Raw genomic sequence first — 14,038 nt, forward strand, 5'->3', positions numbered from 1 at the left:
TTGTATTTCTTTAATTTTGTAGTTTTTAAATTTTTTTTCAAATTTGGCAAACTGCTCTCTGTTGAAAATATGTATATATAAAATAGAATTTTACCATTATTTAAAATTATAATGATAATATGATTTATATATAAGATATATTTTAATAATGATAATATCATACGATTTAAAACAAGACAGATCCTTAAAAAATCATGTATAAAGTCGCCGGTTTGTTGCAAAACCAGATACTTTGCAGTTAACCTTGAATCGCAGATGATATCATATGGCTTGAAGCCTTGTTGAGGCTGTGTAATTAATTGAGCTGAAAGTTGCAAGCTGTATTCTTAGTGTCCACCAGTGGTGGCTCGTAGCTAAAATTAGTGGGGGTGCTGTTCCAGAAAATTGTTTTCTGGGACTTTTCAAGGCCATGGTTAAAGTTTTCTGTAAAATAAAAGAACCGAAAAAAAATGAATCAAATATAATAACTGGAAGGAGGATAATAATCTAATTCTAAATTTTTGTCACATTCAAGAATATGGTACACTGTTTTTAAGCACAATGTGCTTAAATAGTCTATTTAGCCAAATAAGTAATAAAATGTTAAATAAAACGATAAGTTGAAATGTTAAAAATATTATAACGCTTAAAATCACTATATTCCAATGGTGCTTAATTTAAATTTCTATGTACACAGAAACAAATACATAGTAAAAAAAATTACCTTCCACCAGCACGCAGGGTCGGCATTGCGGGAGCGACAGTACTCTCTCTCCCTTGTAGCCTCGCATGAAATTTCCTATGTGCGCATACTCACAACAGCCAAACACCACTCTGCTGGAACTTTAAAGCGCACAGTTCCATACAAAGATCTTTGTTTTTGTTTTTTTATAAACTGGGGGTTGGCTACTGACATTAAGCTTCCACAATGCCTATATGCAAGCCACCACTGGTGTCCAGGTTTTGATATAAAAATCATTAGAATTTGTGGTTATTTTAATAATAATAGTTAATAATTGGACTGGAGTATTATTCTGAAGTAGTTATTTAAAGGAAAAAGCTTAAAAACGAAAGATTATCGAAGCGAAATATGGAAAAAAGACAAAGCTGTTTGTGATATTAGGATTTTTTTCTTTTTAAATAGGAGTAAACCTACAGTTAAGAAAGCAGTTTTATATTATTAATTTTTATAGCCTAAACAATCTTAACGCAGGTTTTTTTCTGTTAGATGCATAGTCTAATCTTAGCAATTTGCTCGTATAGGCCTATGCTATTACTTTTTATGTTTGGTTATTCTTTATAAGGCTTCTAGTGCTGTACAATTTAATATTCCTTGTTATTCATATTGAGAAACATTTGATTTAACAATAAATTTTCAGTTTATAAAATATGCCTACATGTTTTATATTTTTCTAAAGGTTTTGCAAATGACTAAAGCCCAAGGTTTTTTTCACAGATAGGGAGCTCCTGGAATGCCCAGAAAAATAACTTACGATCATAAAAAACAGACTTATGAGTGCAACAAAATTACATGAAACTGAGACACGATAATTTTATTGCAAAATATGCAGAAGCCAGTATTCCAAACAAAAAAAAACGAACTTAAATCTTTTCTCTCTTACGGACATTAAAAATAAAATATTTAACAGAAAAGAAGCTTGTTCCTTGTCGACAAAATATTTTATTTTTATTGTCCGTAAGAGAGAAAAGATTTAAATATGCTAGAAGGTCTTTCTTGATACACTTTTGTTATCAAAATATAGTGTTACTAATCTTATTTACATTATAGTAATGCTTCTTAATAATGAAGCATAATAATGAAACATATAATAATGTTTAATAATAATTAAAGAATGACGGTCAAAGAAAGTTTTTTCGTCATATTTTTAGAACGCGTTTCAACATTAGTTTTAGTAGGTCGAAGTTGACGAATTTTCAACCTATATTTCTTTGAAGGAAAAAATAAAACATGTGAATAATATATCATATTAAAGCGACTTCTTGTAGGAAAAGATGAAATGCAAAACCTTTTACTAAATATTGAAAGAATAAAGGGAGATGTTTTAACTATTTTTTGGATTGCCAAAAAAAAAATCAGGTTCTGCCAGGCATCCCTGATCAGATTGCTTATTATTCGGGACCATTATAGAATTGTAAGAAAATGTCTTCATCTATAAATGGAATGAGCCGATTATAATAAAGGATTTAACGTAATAACCAGCATTGTATCACTGCTTAACAAAACTTCAAATTCCAGAGTGTTACAGAAATTCGCTTTGTGACGATTGTGTGTGGAGGGGAGAACACAACCGTGGTTGGAATGTTGTCTGTAGTTTCTGAATTTTGCTCCCAAAAATGTGAAAATATTGCTACTAGTTTTCCGTGTAGTTGGTCACTCGTTTCTGTCTGCAGACAGAGCTTTCGGTCGCATTGGAAAATGAATTAAAGCTAAGAATGTTACTGTTAATCCTACATAGTACGATGTTATTTTTTCCGATTTTGGAACTGTAGTCTCATTAAAAGATAACATCACATTTGATTGGAAGAGTATTGTCCAAATAGTAATTAAACCTCCCGGGAAGTGAAATTTTACAAAAAATATTTTATTTTCTAAAAATCTTTAATAAAAGATGTGAAGAAATTACTATCAAACGGTGTGTCTGCTGCGGGAAGTGGATACGAACGAGCACACCTTTTTCGGCTGTGGAAAACGTGTGCTGCTGCAGAGAGACCTCGGAGTACTCCACTTGCCGCCGTACAACATACTGGATTATATACTCAGGGATGAGAGGGATTGGTGAGCGGTGGCAGTGCTAGCCACTCGGATCCTAGGGGAGAAGGAGCAGCAGAGACAAGTTTATTTTTTATAATGTAAAAATACAAAAACTAATCAAAAATATTTATTTTAGTAATTTAAAACAATTTGCAATTGTTCCTTAACAGTAAGTCTATAGAGAAATATTTAAGTGTTATGAGCGTATAACGGATTTTGACCTTTATTTGTTGATCAGTTGTATAAAGATTTTTATTTTTGTTTATAATATTGTTAAGAAACCTTATAGTATACAAATCTTTGAAAATCGTTTTTCAGATTTATTCCCCTTGTTTCAAATCTTATTTTTCGAGTAATAGAGATTGACATTTACAGTCTTTGCTTATATTTTCTTCAATTTTAAGTGAAAGTAAATGAATGATATAAACATACCACTCGATATAAGTAAATACTGTGAAACAAAAATTCAGGATCTGATCTCTGCATAAACAGCTCTATAAAAAAACTACGAGTGTATTTTTTAAGTTATAGTTACTGAGCTATTCCTTTTCAAATAAGAGATTCAGTCTCAAAGTTGCTGTTAATCAACCAGATTAAAATCTGACTCGCTCTGGAGCTGTCCCATCGCTATTAGGTTTGTGGTTATGAACGAAGTTATTGTATGTTATTAATATTATTTTTGTGTGATTAGTTAGTTTCGTGAGTTAAATGGATTTATTATTTAAATCAAAAAAGAAACAAAAGAGGAAAAAGAAAAGGTGTAGAACCCCAAGTTCTGTAAGTTGAAATGAACATGCAACCTTTTTCATGCATGAATATTAAATTTTTAAGCACTTGTTTTACGAATTATTGATGTGATTAAAATTCAGGTATTATAAATATATCACAGTGTTTGCTGCTGAAACTGCTTGTTAGTAAGCAGTCATCTGTGTATGTCCACATTTTAGTGGTTTGTCGTTAGCTTATTTGAGCTTAAATTTCGTATGAAATTACGAGTGTTTGCGCCCAGATTCATATATATTTATGTTAATAATATAACAAAGTATTGTTAGGTTAGTATAGATCAAAGTATATGTTAATCCAGTTTTACATATATGTAATTGTTGATTTTTTGTTTTATCTAACCCCAATATGTGGCTTTACGTAAAATCATATTACGGGATTACATTCCGTTACATTGCATTCAGCTGGTTTTTTTTTTTATTAATTGTTATGGACATTTGCTACCAGCAAATGCCATCATCATGAATTTAAATGTATGCTTCAGTTTCCAAAATGCCAGTTCTTGAGATATGCCAAATGTTGTAAAAACTTATATAAGGGATACAGTTTACATATTTAATCAGTATCTATTTTAGTTATTAAAAAAAGTATATTGTTTTAAAACAAACATTAATTGCAAAAATGTGAAAGAATTACCCAACTTAAAAGAATTATTAACTTTATTGTTTTAATCTACTTGGAAAAGAATTTACCGAAATTTTTTACATATTGACATTATCCTCAACATTTCTGACATTCGTTAATAATTTATCTCATTCCAATTTGCAAATCAAAATATAGTACTTGCAATAGTAATTCCTATACCCAAGGAATGAATGATAATCCTCAAATTATTACACTTAAAATTTTCTAAACTGTGATTATTATTATTATTATTGTGTCTTTTTTACATTATTGTATATGGGCATAAAGTATCCCTGTTTCTTTGTAATAGTTGGAGTAGCTTTTTTCCCCATTAAATTCTTTTAGTTGACTTTTATATTTAATATATTAATTTATGTATTTTTTCAAATTATATTTTGTTAAAATTTATTTATTTTTTCACTAAATATGATACATGAATATGCAAGTAATATTTAAATTATTTTTCAATAGCTTTTACGTTTTAACTTTGCTGAAGGTAGGCTAACACTTTGTAATGTTATTACTAATGTTCAGAAGTGTTAAGTATTAGATAAAAAAGGGTACTTATGTATTATAACAGCACCTCTTAAAATGTGATCTGTCGTTAGTCAGTTAGGTTGTTAGATGGCGCCAAAAGTACCGTAATAAAATTATAAATATAACCTAAACAAACTTAACCTATGCTCGCTTCACTTGCTAACCTTGACTAGTGAGCATAGGTTAAAATTGGTTAGATATTATTTACTTTTTTTATTTCAATATAGCATTTCAGTGGCGCCATCCAACAACTAACTGACTAACTTCAGATCGCCTTTTAAGTGGTGCCATTATAATACATAATTACCAAAAAAAGAAATATTAGTAAATTAATTTTTAGTAATTTCATATTTTGTTAATTAACATACTATTCTTTAAATACTTAATATATTTTAATTGGTTATCATTAATATTTTTCTTCACAATATTTTATATTTCAGTTAGGATCATCATGATTGATTTAAGTGTTATTTTCTGCCATAGAATTGTCACTTTTAACATTCATAGTTGATGCATTTCAGAGTACCTCTATTCTCAAAATTACTTTTAGCACACTGAGTTTACTAAAACTAGTTCTGAGAATGTAGATGCTCTGAAATGCATCAACTATGAATGTTAGATTGACAATGCTAAGAATGCTAACACTGAAATTAATCATTGGTTATAGTTTTTAAAATTGAAAAAAAATTGAGATGAAAATGGTATGTCGTACCATAATCGTATAACTGCCAGAGCAGTTAGTTTTAGAGTTAATCATGCAATTAAATCTTAGATGGTTATAATTATTTTTAGTAATTATTAAACATCGTAATAATCTGTTCCAGAGCAGTAGCAGTAGCAGCAGCATTTCCAATGATGAATGGGTTGAAGTTCAATCAACAAATCAAAACAATGATAATGATAAAAAACTGTCATGTAGTAATTCAAAGCAGAGAGAAGATTGGATGTCTGCATCAATGGCATTCCCTTGCTTTACTAGAGATCAGTTGAAAAAAAAAAAGGAGCCAAAGGAAGAGAGTAAAAAATCTGTACTAGATCAGGCAAGTTACATATATCAGTCCTTTTTTTAAATTAAAAGAAACTTCAAGATCATAATTCCTTCTGAAGGATATATTATATAAAGAAATTATATTAATTTCTTAGTCTTTATGTTTTCAGGTGCATAACAAACGTAAAATTTATTGTTCTCAGAAATTTTTATCAGTGATTGGTGTTATCCTTGTGTGTGATTTTACTAGAATTCACTTCTAAAAAAATTTTTTTATTAAATAAAACATTTAGAACTTGGTCAGAGAGTAATAGTGATTGTAAACAGAGTCAACTTATTAATTATATCCATTTTTTAAAATTATTTATTCTACGCTAACAAATAGCTTAGTGAATTATATTAAACAGCAGAATATAATTATTTTGTTGGAAGTAATTTGCCCTTACTGCTTTTGCATTGATCTGTGCTTCCTCAAAATGGATTTTTATTATAAAAAAATAAAACTGAAATGTATATTTAAAATTTTCCTTGAAGTAAAATGAAATACTTCCTGTGCACACCAAGGTTTTTATATAATGAAACTAGAATGGAATTTATTAAATATAAATTTAATATATTGGAATGATTTAAGTTAATTGTATTGTCTTAAGCCACTCATTTTCAAATTCTGCTTATTCCTTAATTGTTATTTCATTGTCCATTTTTTATTATATTTTTCAAGTGTTAAGAATGTAAATTACTATTTTGATTTCTAATATTAATATGTTAGATGCAAATTTATAATGATTAAGTTTACAGTTAATGGAATTAATTTATAATGATTAAGTTACAGTTAATAGAATTAATTTATTTGAAATTCAATTGTACACAACTGTAAAACAACACATCAATTCTTATTTCAAAAAATTAAGGTTTCAGCTATTGTTATAACATTCCTATATGTATTATTTTATTAACCAGAAAAATAATAAAAATAGTCCTTCCTATCTGGAAACTTACTAATTTCTAGGACTTTTTTTAAAAATTACTTTTTTAACTGGAAATTAAAAACAATATTGTTATTTTTTTAATATCAAAATAAAATTTATGTTGTTTGCTGAGAGAACTGGTATTCATTCTACCATTTATTATTTAATGTTAATTACAAGGGATGTTTTTAAAGTAAGTACAGTTTTGAAATTCTGCTGCAGCATAGCAGCAACAGAATTCCACACATGCGCACTGTGTACCCGCAAGCCATAGATGCCATTACAAAAATATTCAACTGACTGTGTTTATGTTTGATTGTGAGTATCTAAAATGCTTCTGCTGATTGAGAATCCTGCCGACTGTGAAATACATAGTGTGATTCATTTTCTTAGTGCTAAAGATGTGAAAGTGGCTGAAATTCATCATCAGATCAGTGAAGTATATGGAGAAAACATGAACGATGGAATGCTACAAAAATGGGTGCCTGCTGGTGTGGAAGGGGAAGCATGTTTTGTCCTTGAAACATCCTGAAAATATCACCGCTATAACTTTGCTCAGTAGAGAGTGGCACCCTGGTGATTGATGATGTATTTTCAGTTCCTAGCTGATTATTGATTTTGCAAAATGGATCAAGTTTGTGTCAAATTTTGTTTGAAACCGGGAAATAGATTCAGAGATTTATGAACTCTTAAAACTAGTCAGATGTTTTTATCTAGTTCAACAGCTTCAAAGATGGCTGCGAATCAGTCAAACATGACCTCGGTGTGGCTGGCCTTCCTCTTCAAAAATCAATGAAAACATTGTGAAAGTTTGCGATTTAGTGTGCTCTGACTGTAAACTTACAATTAGGAGATTGCTGATAAACTGAATTTATGTTTCTAAGCGGTTCAGTTAATTTTAACTGAAGATTTGAAAATGCGTCAAGTGTCCATGAAATTCATTCTGAATTTTTTGTCAGAGCAGCAGAAACAACACTGACTTGAAGTGTCCCAAGAACTTATAAATCTAGTTGAAACTGACCCAGATTTGTTAAATAGGATAATTACAGGTGATGAATCAGGGTTTATGGTATGACCCTGAAACAAAGGCACAATCATTGTAGTGGAAGTGTCCAAATTTGCAATGACTGAAAATACCGTGACAAGCCGATCAAATGTGAAGACAATGTTGGTGGTTTCCGTCAGTTGTACAAGTATTGTGCATCACAAATTTTCCCATTTGGTGTTCATAACCTGGAATACTATAAAAGTGTCCTTTGAGTTAGTGTGAAAATGTGTGGAAGAAAAGGCCTGCACTCTGACAAGACAGGAATTGGGTCCTCCACTACAACAATGAACTGGCTCATCATACCTTCTCAATCGTGGGATTTTTTGGCCAAATTCCTGTACTTCTACAACTTCCCTATTCCCCTGATTTAGCCCTGCTGACTTCTATTTGTTTTCTAAATCACTGCACTGAAAGAGAACTGATTTAATTTTGAGACACAATTAAAGACATCCAGATAAATACAAAAAGAATTATTAATACTCTTAAGAAAGATAATTCACAACAATGCTTCCAAAAGCAGAAACACCATTAGAGTCGAGTGTTCAGTCAGAAGGGGACTACTTTGAAGAAGATACTACTTTGAATTGCAAAAACCTGTAAGTTCTACCATTTTGAAATTATATTCCCAGTCTTAAAACTTTCTAATCATTTCTTATATAATTGGTAGGTACAAAATTATGTGTATTAGAATGTTGTTGATGGTATTTAATAAAATAACTGTTAAATGAAATGACAGTATCTGGTAGATACAAATAATTTTGTCTATAATACTAATTATTTTTATTACACCATTTTATTAGATTATGAACCATTTGGTTTTTAACAGGTATCATAGACTCTAGAAATTAATTATCATTTCTCTAATAAGAACAGTAGTTGTGAGTATTTAAAAAAAATATATTTTTAGCTTTTTATTTTGATTAGTTTTTGTTTCAGTATAAGAACTTACTTTTTGTATAATCCCATTTATTTTAAATTGATTTGTGAATTTTTTATGTCAGCTTGGCCAGAGTGATAGAGAATTAAATCCATACTGGAAGGATGGTGGGAAAGGATTACCAGAGGTGGTTAAAGATTTAAATGTGTCTGTTTCTGCTGTGGGTGATCATGGAGTAGAGTGGTTGAAAAGAGCGCTTCATAGAGCTAAAGAGCAGGCAGCTAATGAAGGTCGTCAATTAGAGGATGTTGTCACCGAGAGATGGGGGGTAAGTGGCTCGTAGATTATCGGTAAAAGTTTATGGTCTGATAGGCACAGTCTACCTTGTAATCAATTAATTAATTTAATAATTAGGATAATATGCACTGTAACCAGTCTTATTCATTTAGGTTTGACGGAGTGTTACACTTTTGCCAATCAATTCTTTTTTTGTGATCTCTTTGGTGAGTGAAGTAGAGATTCATCTAATTGTCTAAATGATTGAACCTATTTTTGGAATTATCCTCTATGATAACTGGTTACTTGAACTAACCAATTGAGAAAGTTTACCCCTGCATTACTATAGCCTCAGTTGGAGCTGGAAAGATGTTTAAATAGTGCAAAGACGTTTCTTTAATTTCTTCATAATCTTTGCTAATTCATGCCTTTTAATAAACTTATACATTAAGAAAAATATGTTTCACAATTGTTAATTGGCTTCTGTATGTTTTAGCTTAGAAAACAGTAACTACCTTAACCTAATTCTCCATTATTCATGTCCGTGAACCCACAGTTGACCGAGTTGTACAGGAAATGAAGTTCAACACACAACACGAACTAGAGTTTGTGTAGGTGCTGAAAATTTATTTATAATTCGTTTTTCTTTGTTTGTTTTTAAAAAAGTATCTTTACAGGCTACATTAGTAAGGGATTGGGTTTTATTTTTGTATAGTTTTTAAGTGATATACCAATCAGGTACACTTGTATAAGTAGGCCACTTGTATAAATAGTAGTTTGTTTGGCATTTTTGTGACTGAGGCTGACTTGAGAGTTTAGTATTAATTTATATTTAAGTTTGAAATATTTAGCTCAATTTAGATTATTTAATTTTATTTATTTTGGCATTTATTATAAGTTGTTATTGTTTATTAGCAACCACTTGTCAACCATTTTGTTTACATTGTTTCTTGTGTTTCTATTGGTAGTTAGTTTGTTAAGGTGTTTCTCCATTGGCTGCTGTTTATTTACATCAGTGTATGTTTTGTGTTTAGGATACTTTTTTGTTTTGTTTGTGATTTCAGAAATGTTTGAAACTGAAGGAAGAAATGGTAAGTCCAAGCGGGCTAAACCTTGCGAGGAGATTAAGGAAACGATTGAGATTAGGCTCGACGACTCTTCATCCTCTTCTGGGGATGAGAAGTCTAGAGCAAGTGCTTCTGGTTCTTTGCAAGCTGGAAAGAATAAAGATCAAGTAATGATTGAGAAGTTTTCTAAAGGCAACGGGAGGGCTGAAGGTTCAGTCCCATTAGTATGGGCGTTTGAAGAGAAGTACGACTTCTTAATTCAACTTTTGGAAAGCCCAAGAAGTACTAAGGCTAATGTGTGGGATAAGATAATCATCATCGACAAAGAAACTGTGCGGGTATCTCTGACTTCTTTAAAATCAGAAAGTCTGACATGAAAGTTTACCCTAAAGACAAGAGGCATTCTAAAGTGATTGTCTATGATATAGATCAACGGCTGAGGTAGAGTTAATGGCTGTCATTAGGGAACAAAATCCTCAGATGGATGAGGCTACATTCAAGTCAATTATTATTCAGGTTGGTGCAAGGCGGAGTGCTACCATGGGATTTTCGAGGTTAGTTCTAAACTTTTCAAGAGCTCCATTGCAGAGGGCAGGTTGTTTGTAGATTCTCTTCATGTAAGGTTAAGGAGTATTTAAATGTTCAGCATTATTTTAAGTACCACAGGTTTGATCACAGGGCTAAGTTCTGTGAACATCTGCAGTTTGCGCTCATTGTGGTAAAGAAGGACACATGCATGAAGAATGTCAAAAGAAATCAGAGAGTCTGATTTGTGTTAATTGCAAACATCTTCGGAAGGACCATAAGCAATCTGCGAACAGTAAAGGTTGTAGATATATCAAAGAGCTCTCGATATGTACTATAATTCTATTTCGTTAAGTGATTAGATTTGGTCAGTTAAATGCACAGGGTGCTTACATTGCTCAACTTGAGTTTGGAGAGATTGCATTACGTAGAGGACTGCAGCATCCATATATTGTGTCCGGTGATCCGCCAGGTTTTTTTAATTGGAAGAGGTTCTATTGTGGTTCTGAAAGCATGTCTGCTCTTTTATGCAGAAGGGAACATGATTGTGTTTTTATTTGACAGCTCTCGAATAATCATGTCCTTGTCTGTGTGGATGTTCAGAACTTGCATCTGTATGTTGTTAGTTCATATTTCCAGTATAGAGATCCTGCTGATCATCATCTTGAAGTCTGGGATAAATTCTCTTGTTTGCTTTCTCGGCCAGGTTTGGTGTAATTTTGGATATGTCTGAAATTTTATGCAAATTACTAGATGATTTACTGCCTGATAATAGTGAATCTGGAGAGACCGCACACCATCTGCGGGTGCGATGAGAGGTTGCTCAGTTTTGCTGGGGTGCAGTGTCCTTAGAGATTACTGAGGCTAAAGTGCATCCAGCTTTCTATAGTTCAGGTAGAGACAAAGCCCCAGGCTTTGATGGAATAACAGTGGAGCTTCTTGTTTGCTCAGTTGGGATGAGTGTGAGTTGTCACATGAATTTTTTAATAAATTGTTGTTTGATGGATATACTTCCCTGTGTGTTGGAAGAAGGGGATTGTAAAATTGTTGTTTAAAGTTGACGACAAGGATCCTGCTGTTACTTCTTCCTATAGGCTCTTGACTTTGCTTCTGGTTATTGGTAAGATTTTTGAAAAGATTCCATATCTGTATATAAATGAGAGGTTAACCTTGCAAAGATTGTTGATGGAGAATCAGTACAGGTTTCGTCCCGGAAAGAGTACTGACAACGCCATACTTCGTTAATAGTAATGGGTGGTTACCGCACTATTTCATGGAAGGCATTCTTTATGATTGCAGGCTTAATTGTGTCTGAAAAGCAACAGCGGTATGTTGCTAAAAAGTCCAGTGAGTTGACTTTGGATGAAGTTCAAGAAATTGAACAACATGGCAATGCCTTGTGGCAGGCCAGATGGGATTAGATGAGAGTGGGCATTACACGCTGATCTCCAAATGTTGTTGGTTTGCTGGACCCTCTTGGGTACTCCCTAATAAATATGTGACGCAATTTCTTTCCAGCCACGGTGCTTTTACGGACAAACTGCAGAAATTCAGCCTGGTAGATTCTTAGATGTGTCAGTGTGAACAATTGGATCATATCTCCATGATGTTCTTTATGAATGCTCAAAGTACAAGTTAATCACATGGAGACCATTTGTTGGCTTGATCTTATCGGGTCGGCGTTGGAGCTACGTGTAAACTGGAGGAGCCAGGCCGAATGGGCTATAGTGGTGAGTTTTATAGTGTACTTGGCCAAGGAAAGGATTGCTGAGGGGATCTAGAGCCCTGCTTGGATCTCTGTTTTTGTTGATTTTTTTTATAAATTATTATTTTCCTTTGTTTCAATTTTACTATGTTGTTATTGTTCTGTGTAATATTTTTATGTTTCATTTTGTGTGTTGAACTCACTTTTACCTTTTACAGGTAGGAAGTTCAGTTCCTTTGTTTAGTCTTTAGACTTTTCTTTTGTTTAGGTTTTCAAGTCCTTTTAGTGTTACTTAAGACTTGGTAAGTAACATGTGTTTTGTTTTGGGTTCATTAAATGGTAGTACATCGATGGGAATGTCACCCATGGCATTTGCATTGGTAGCATCCTGGCTGAGGCGGACTGGAATATGTCAAAAGCTGAGGTAAAGCCTTTATGGGCTTTACCTCTGGTAAAGCCCATAAAGGCTAGAAACAGAGGGGGCGGCCGAGGGTGTCTTCCTCTACGGGGGAGATCAGGATGTACAGGAAATGAGAATATAGTATCTGTCAGAGTAGTGACATGCTAATAATAATTTTACAAGTACACTCTATTTTGCATTCTGTTAGGAATAAGACTAACTATTCTAAAATGAAAGATCAGAAGAATCCTGAAACTTTAGTTTAACATTTTCATTTGCAAAGATATCTTACTGAAGCACAAATACTATTAATTATAGATATAATAGATAATTATGATCTAGATAATTAGATCTAGCCTGTATATTGAACAGTTTAATGCATGTCCATCTATAGGTAGAAGGAACATATATAAGCTATAGACTTGTTTATTGAGTCTGCAATAGAATGGCAAATCACTTCACTAGATACCAGAAACTAGACACACATCCAAGATTTTAATTACAGCAGGCAACAAAATTACAGTTATGATAATTTAGTCTATACATGGTTTTGGTTTATTTATGTTTTTTGGTTATTCATGTTTTACTGCATATTCCATATCAAAAGTGTAAACACCCCACTCACTTGACAGTGTGATGTTATAAGTGCTAAACTGGACAAAGGAGACCATAATAAATCAATGAACACAAGAAATCAAATGTGCTCTTTAATTATTTATGTACTAAGTGAATTTTCTTAATTACTTCTAAACAAGTGACATTTACAACATTACCAGCTATGTCAATTTAAGAAGAACTGAAGCATATTCCCACATATTTAGAAAGTTAGTCTTCTCCTTTAACCACTTAGCAATCAGGCCCCATTCCTTTTCAATTTGTCATCACTTTTTCTGGATTTTTCATATCCACCTACTGGAAAATAATGTGGTATAATCAGGATCCTTTCACTTTTTATTTCAATATGCTAATATCTACTTTTTTTTCATACTTGTATATGTGATATGATTATGCCCTTTTTCACTATTAGTTGTATATGTTACTCATCTATTTTTGTCAGTTTTAAACTGTTCATACTTCAGTATAATTGTGTTTTTTAAAAATGTCTTATTTGATCAAAGAATGGATTGGTATAATGGAAGCATATGTACATTTTGGAAACTTTCAAGAAACACATCAAATATTTGGAGAAAATTTCCAAATGCTGGTATCCCGCCAAAGAGTAGCATACATGATTTGGTTAAAAAATAGTCTACAGAGTTGGTTTCAAATGCAAATAAAATAAGCAACTTTACGTTAGCACCTTAGCCAAGTTAGATACCTTAGCCAATAATCAAAGAAAAATTTCTTTGAGTCTGAAAAATCAACGTGGTAGTTATCATTATGTCTTGTAAAATACACATCTTGCTGTAAGGTTCCTCATGATTTAAATTTGAAATTGCGGAACACCTGTGCAACAACTTAAGAAAACAATCAAACTGAAAAGTTAGA

General features: G+C 32.0%; 1 protein-coding gene across 1 annotated transcript in view; it reads left to right on the forward strand.

Moving 5' to 3' along the window:
• The first annotated feature begins 3,354 nt into the window (after positions 1-3,354).
• Positions 3,355-14,038, forward strand: part of LOC142320548 (CWF19-like protein 2) — a 47,162-nt gene continuing 36,478 nt past the window's right edge. The window contains exons 1-3 of the mRNA XM_075358454.1: positions 3,355-3,529; positions 5,521-5,736; positions 8,702-8,905. Coding sequence (XP_075214569.1) covers positions 3,461-3,529; positions 5,521-5,736; positions 8,702-8,905 — 489 coding nt within the window. The 5' untranslated portion in view covers positions 3,355-3,460. The remainder of the gene's footprint in view (positions 3,530-5,520; positions 5,737-8,701; positions 8,906-14,038) is intronic.

Source organism: Lycorma delicatula, chromosome 2 (genome assembly GCF_047948215.1).
Source record: "Lycorma delicatula isolate Av1 chromosome 2, ASM4794821v1, whole genome shotgun sequence".
Classification (NCBI taxonomy): domain Eukaryota; kingdom Metazoa; phylum Arthropoda; class Insecta; order Hemiptera; family Fulgoridae; genus Lycorma; species Lycorma delicatula.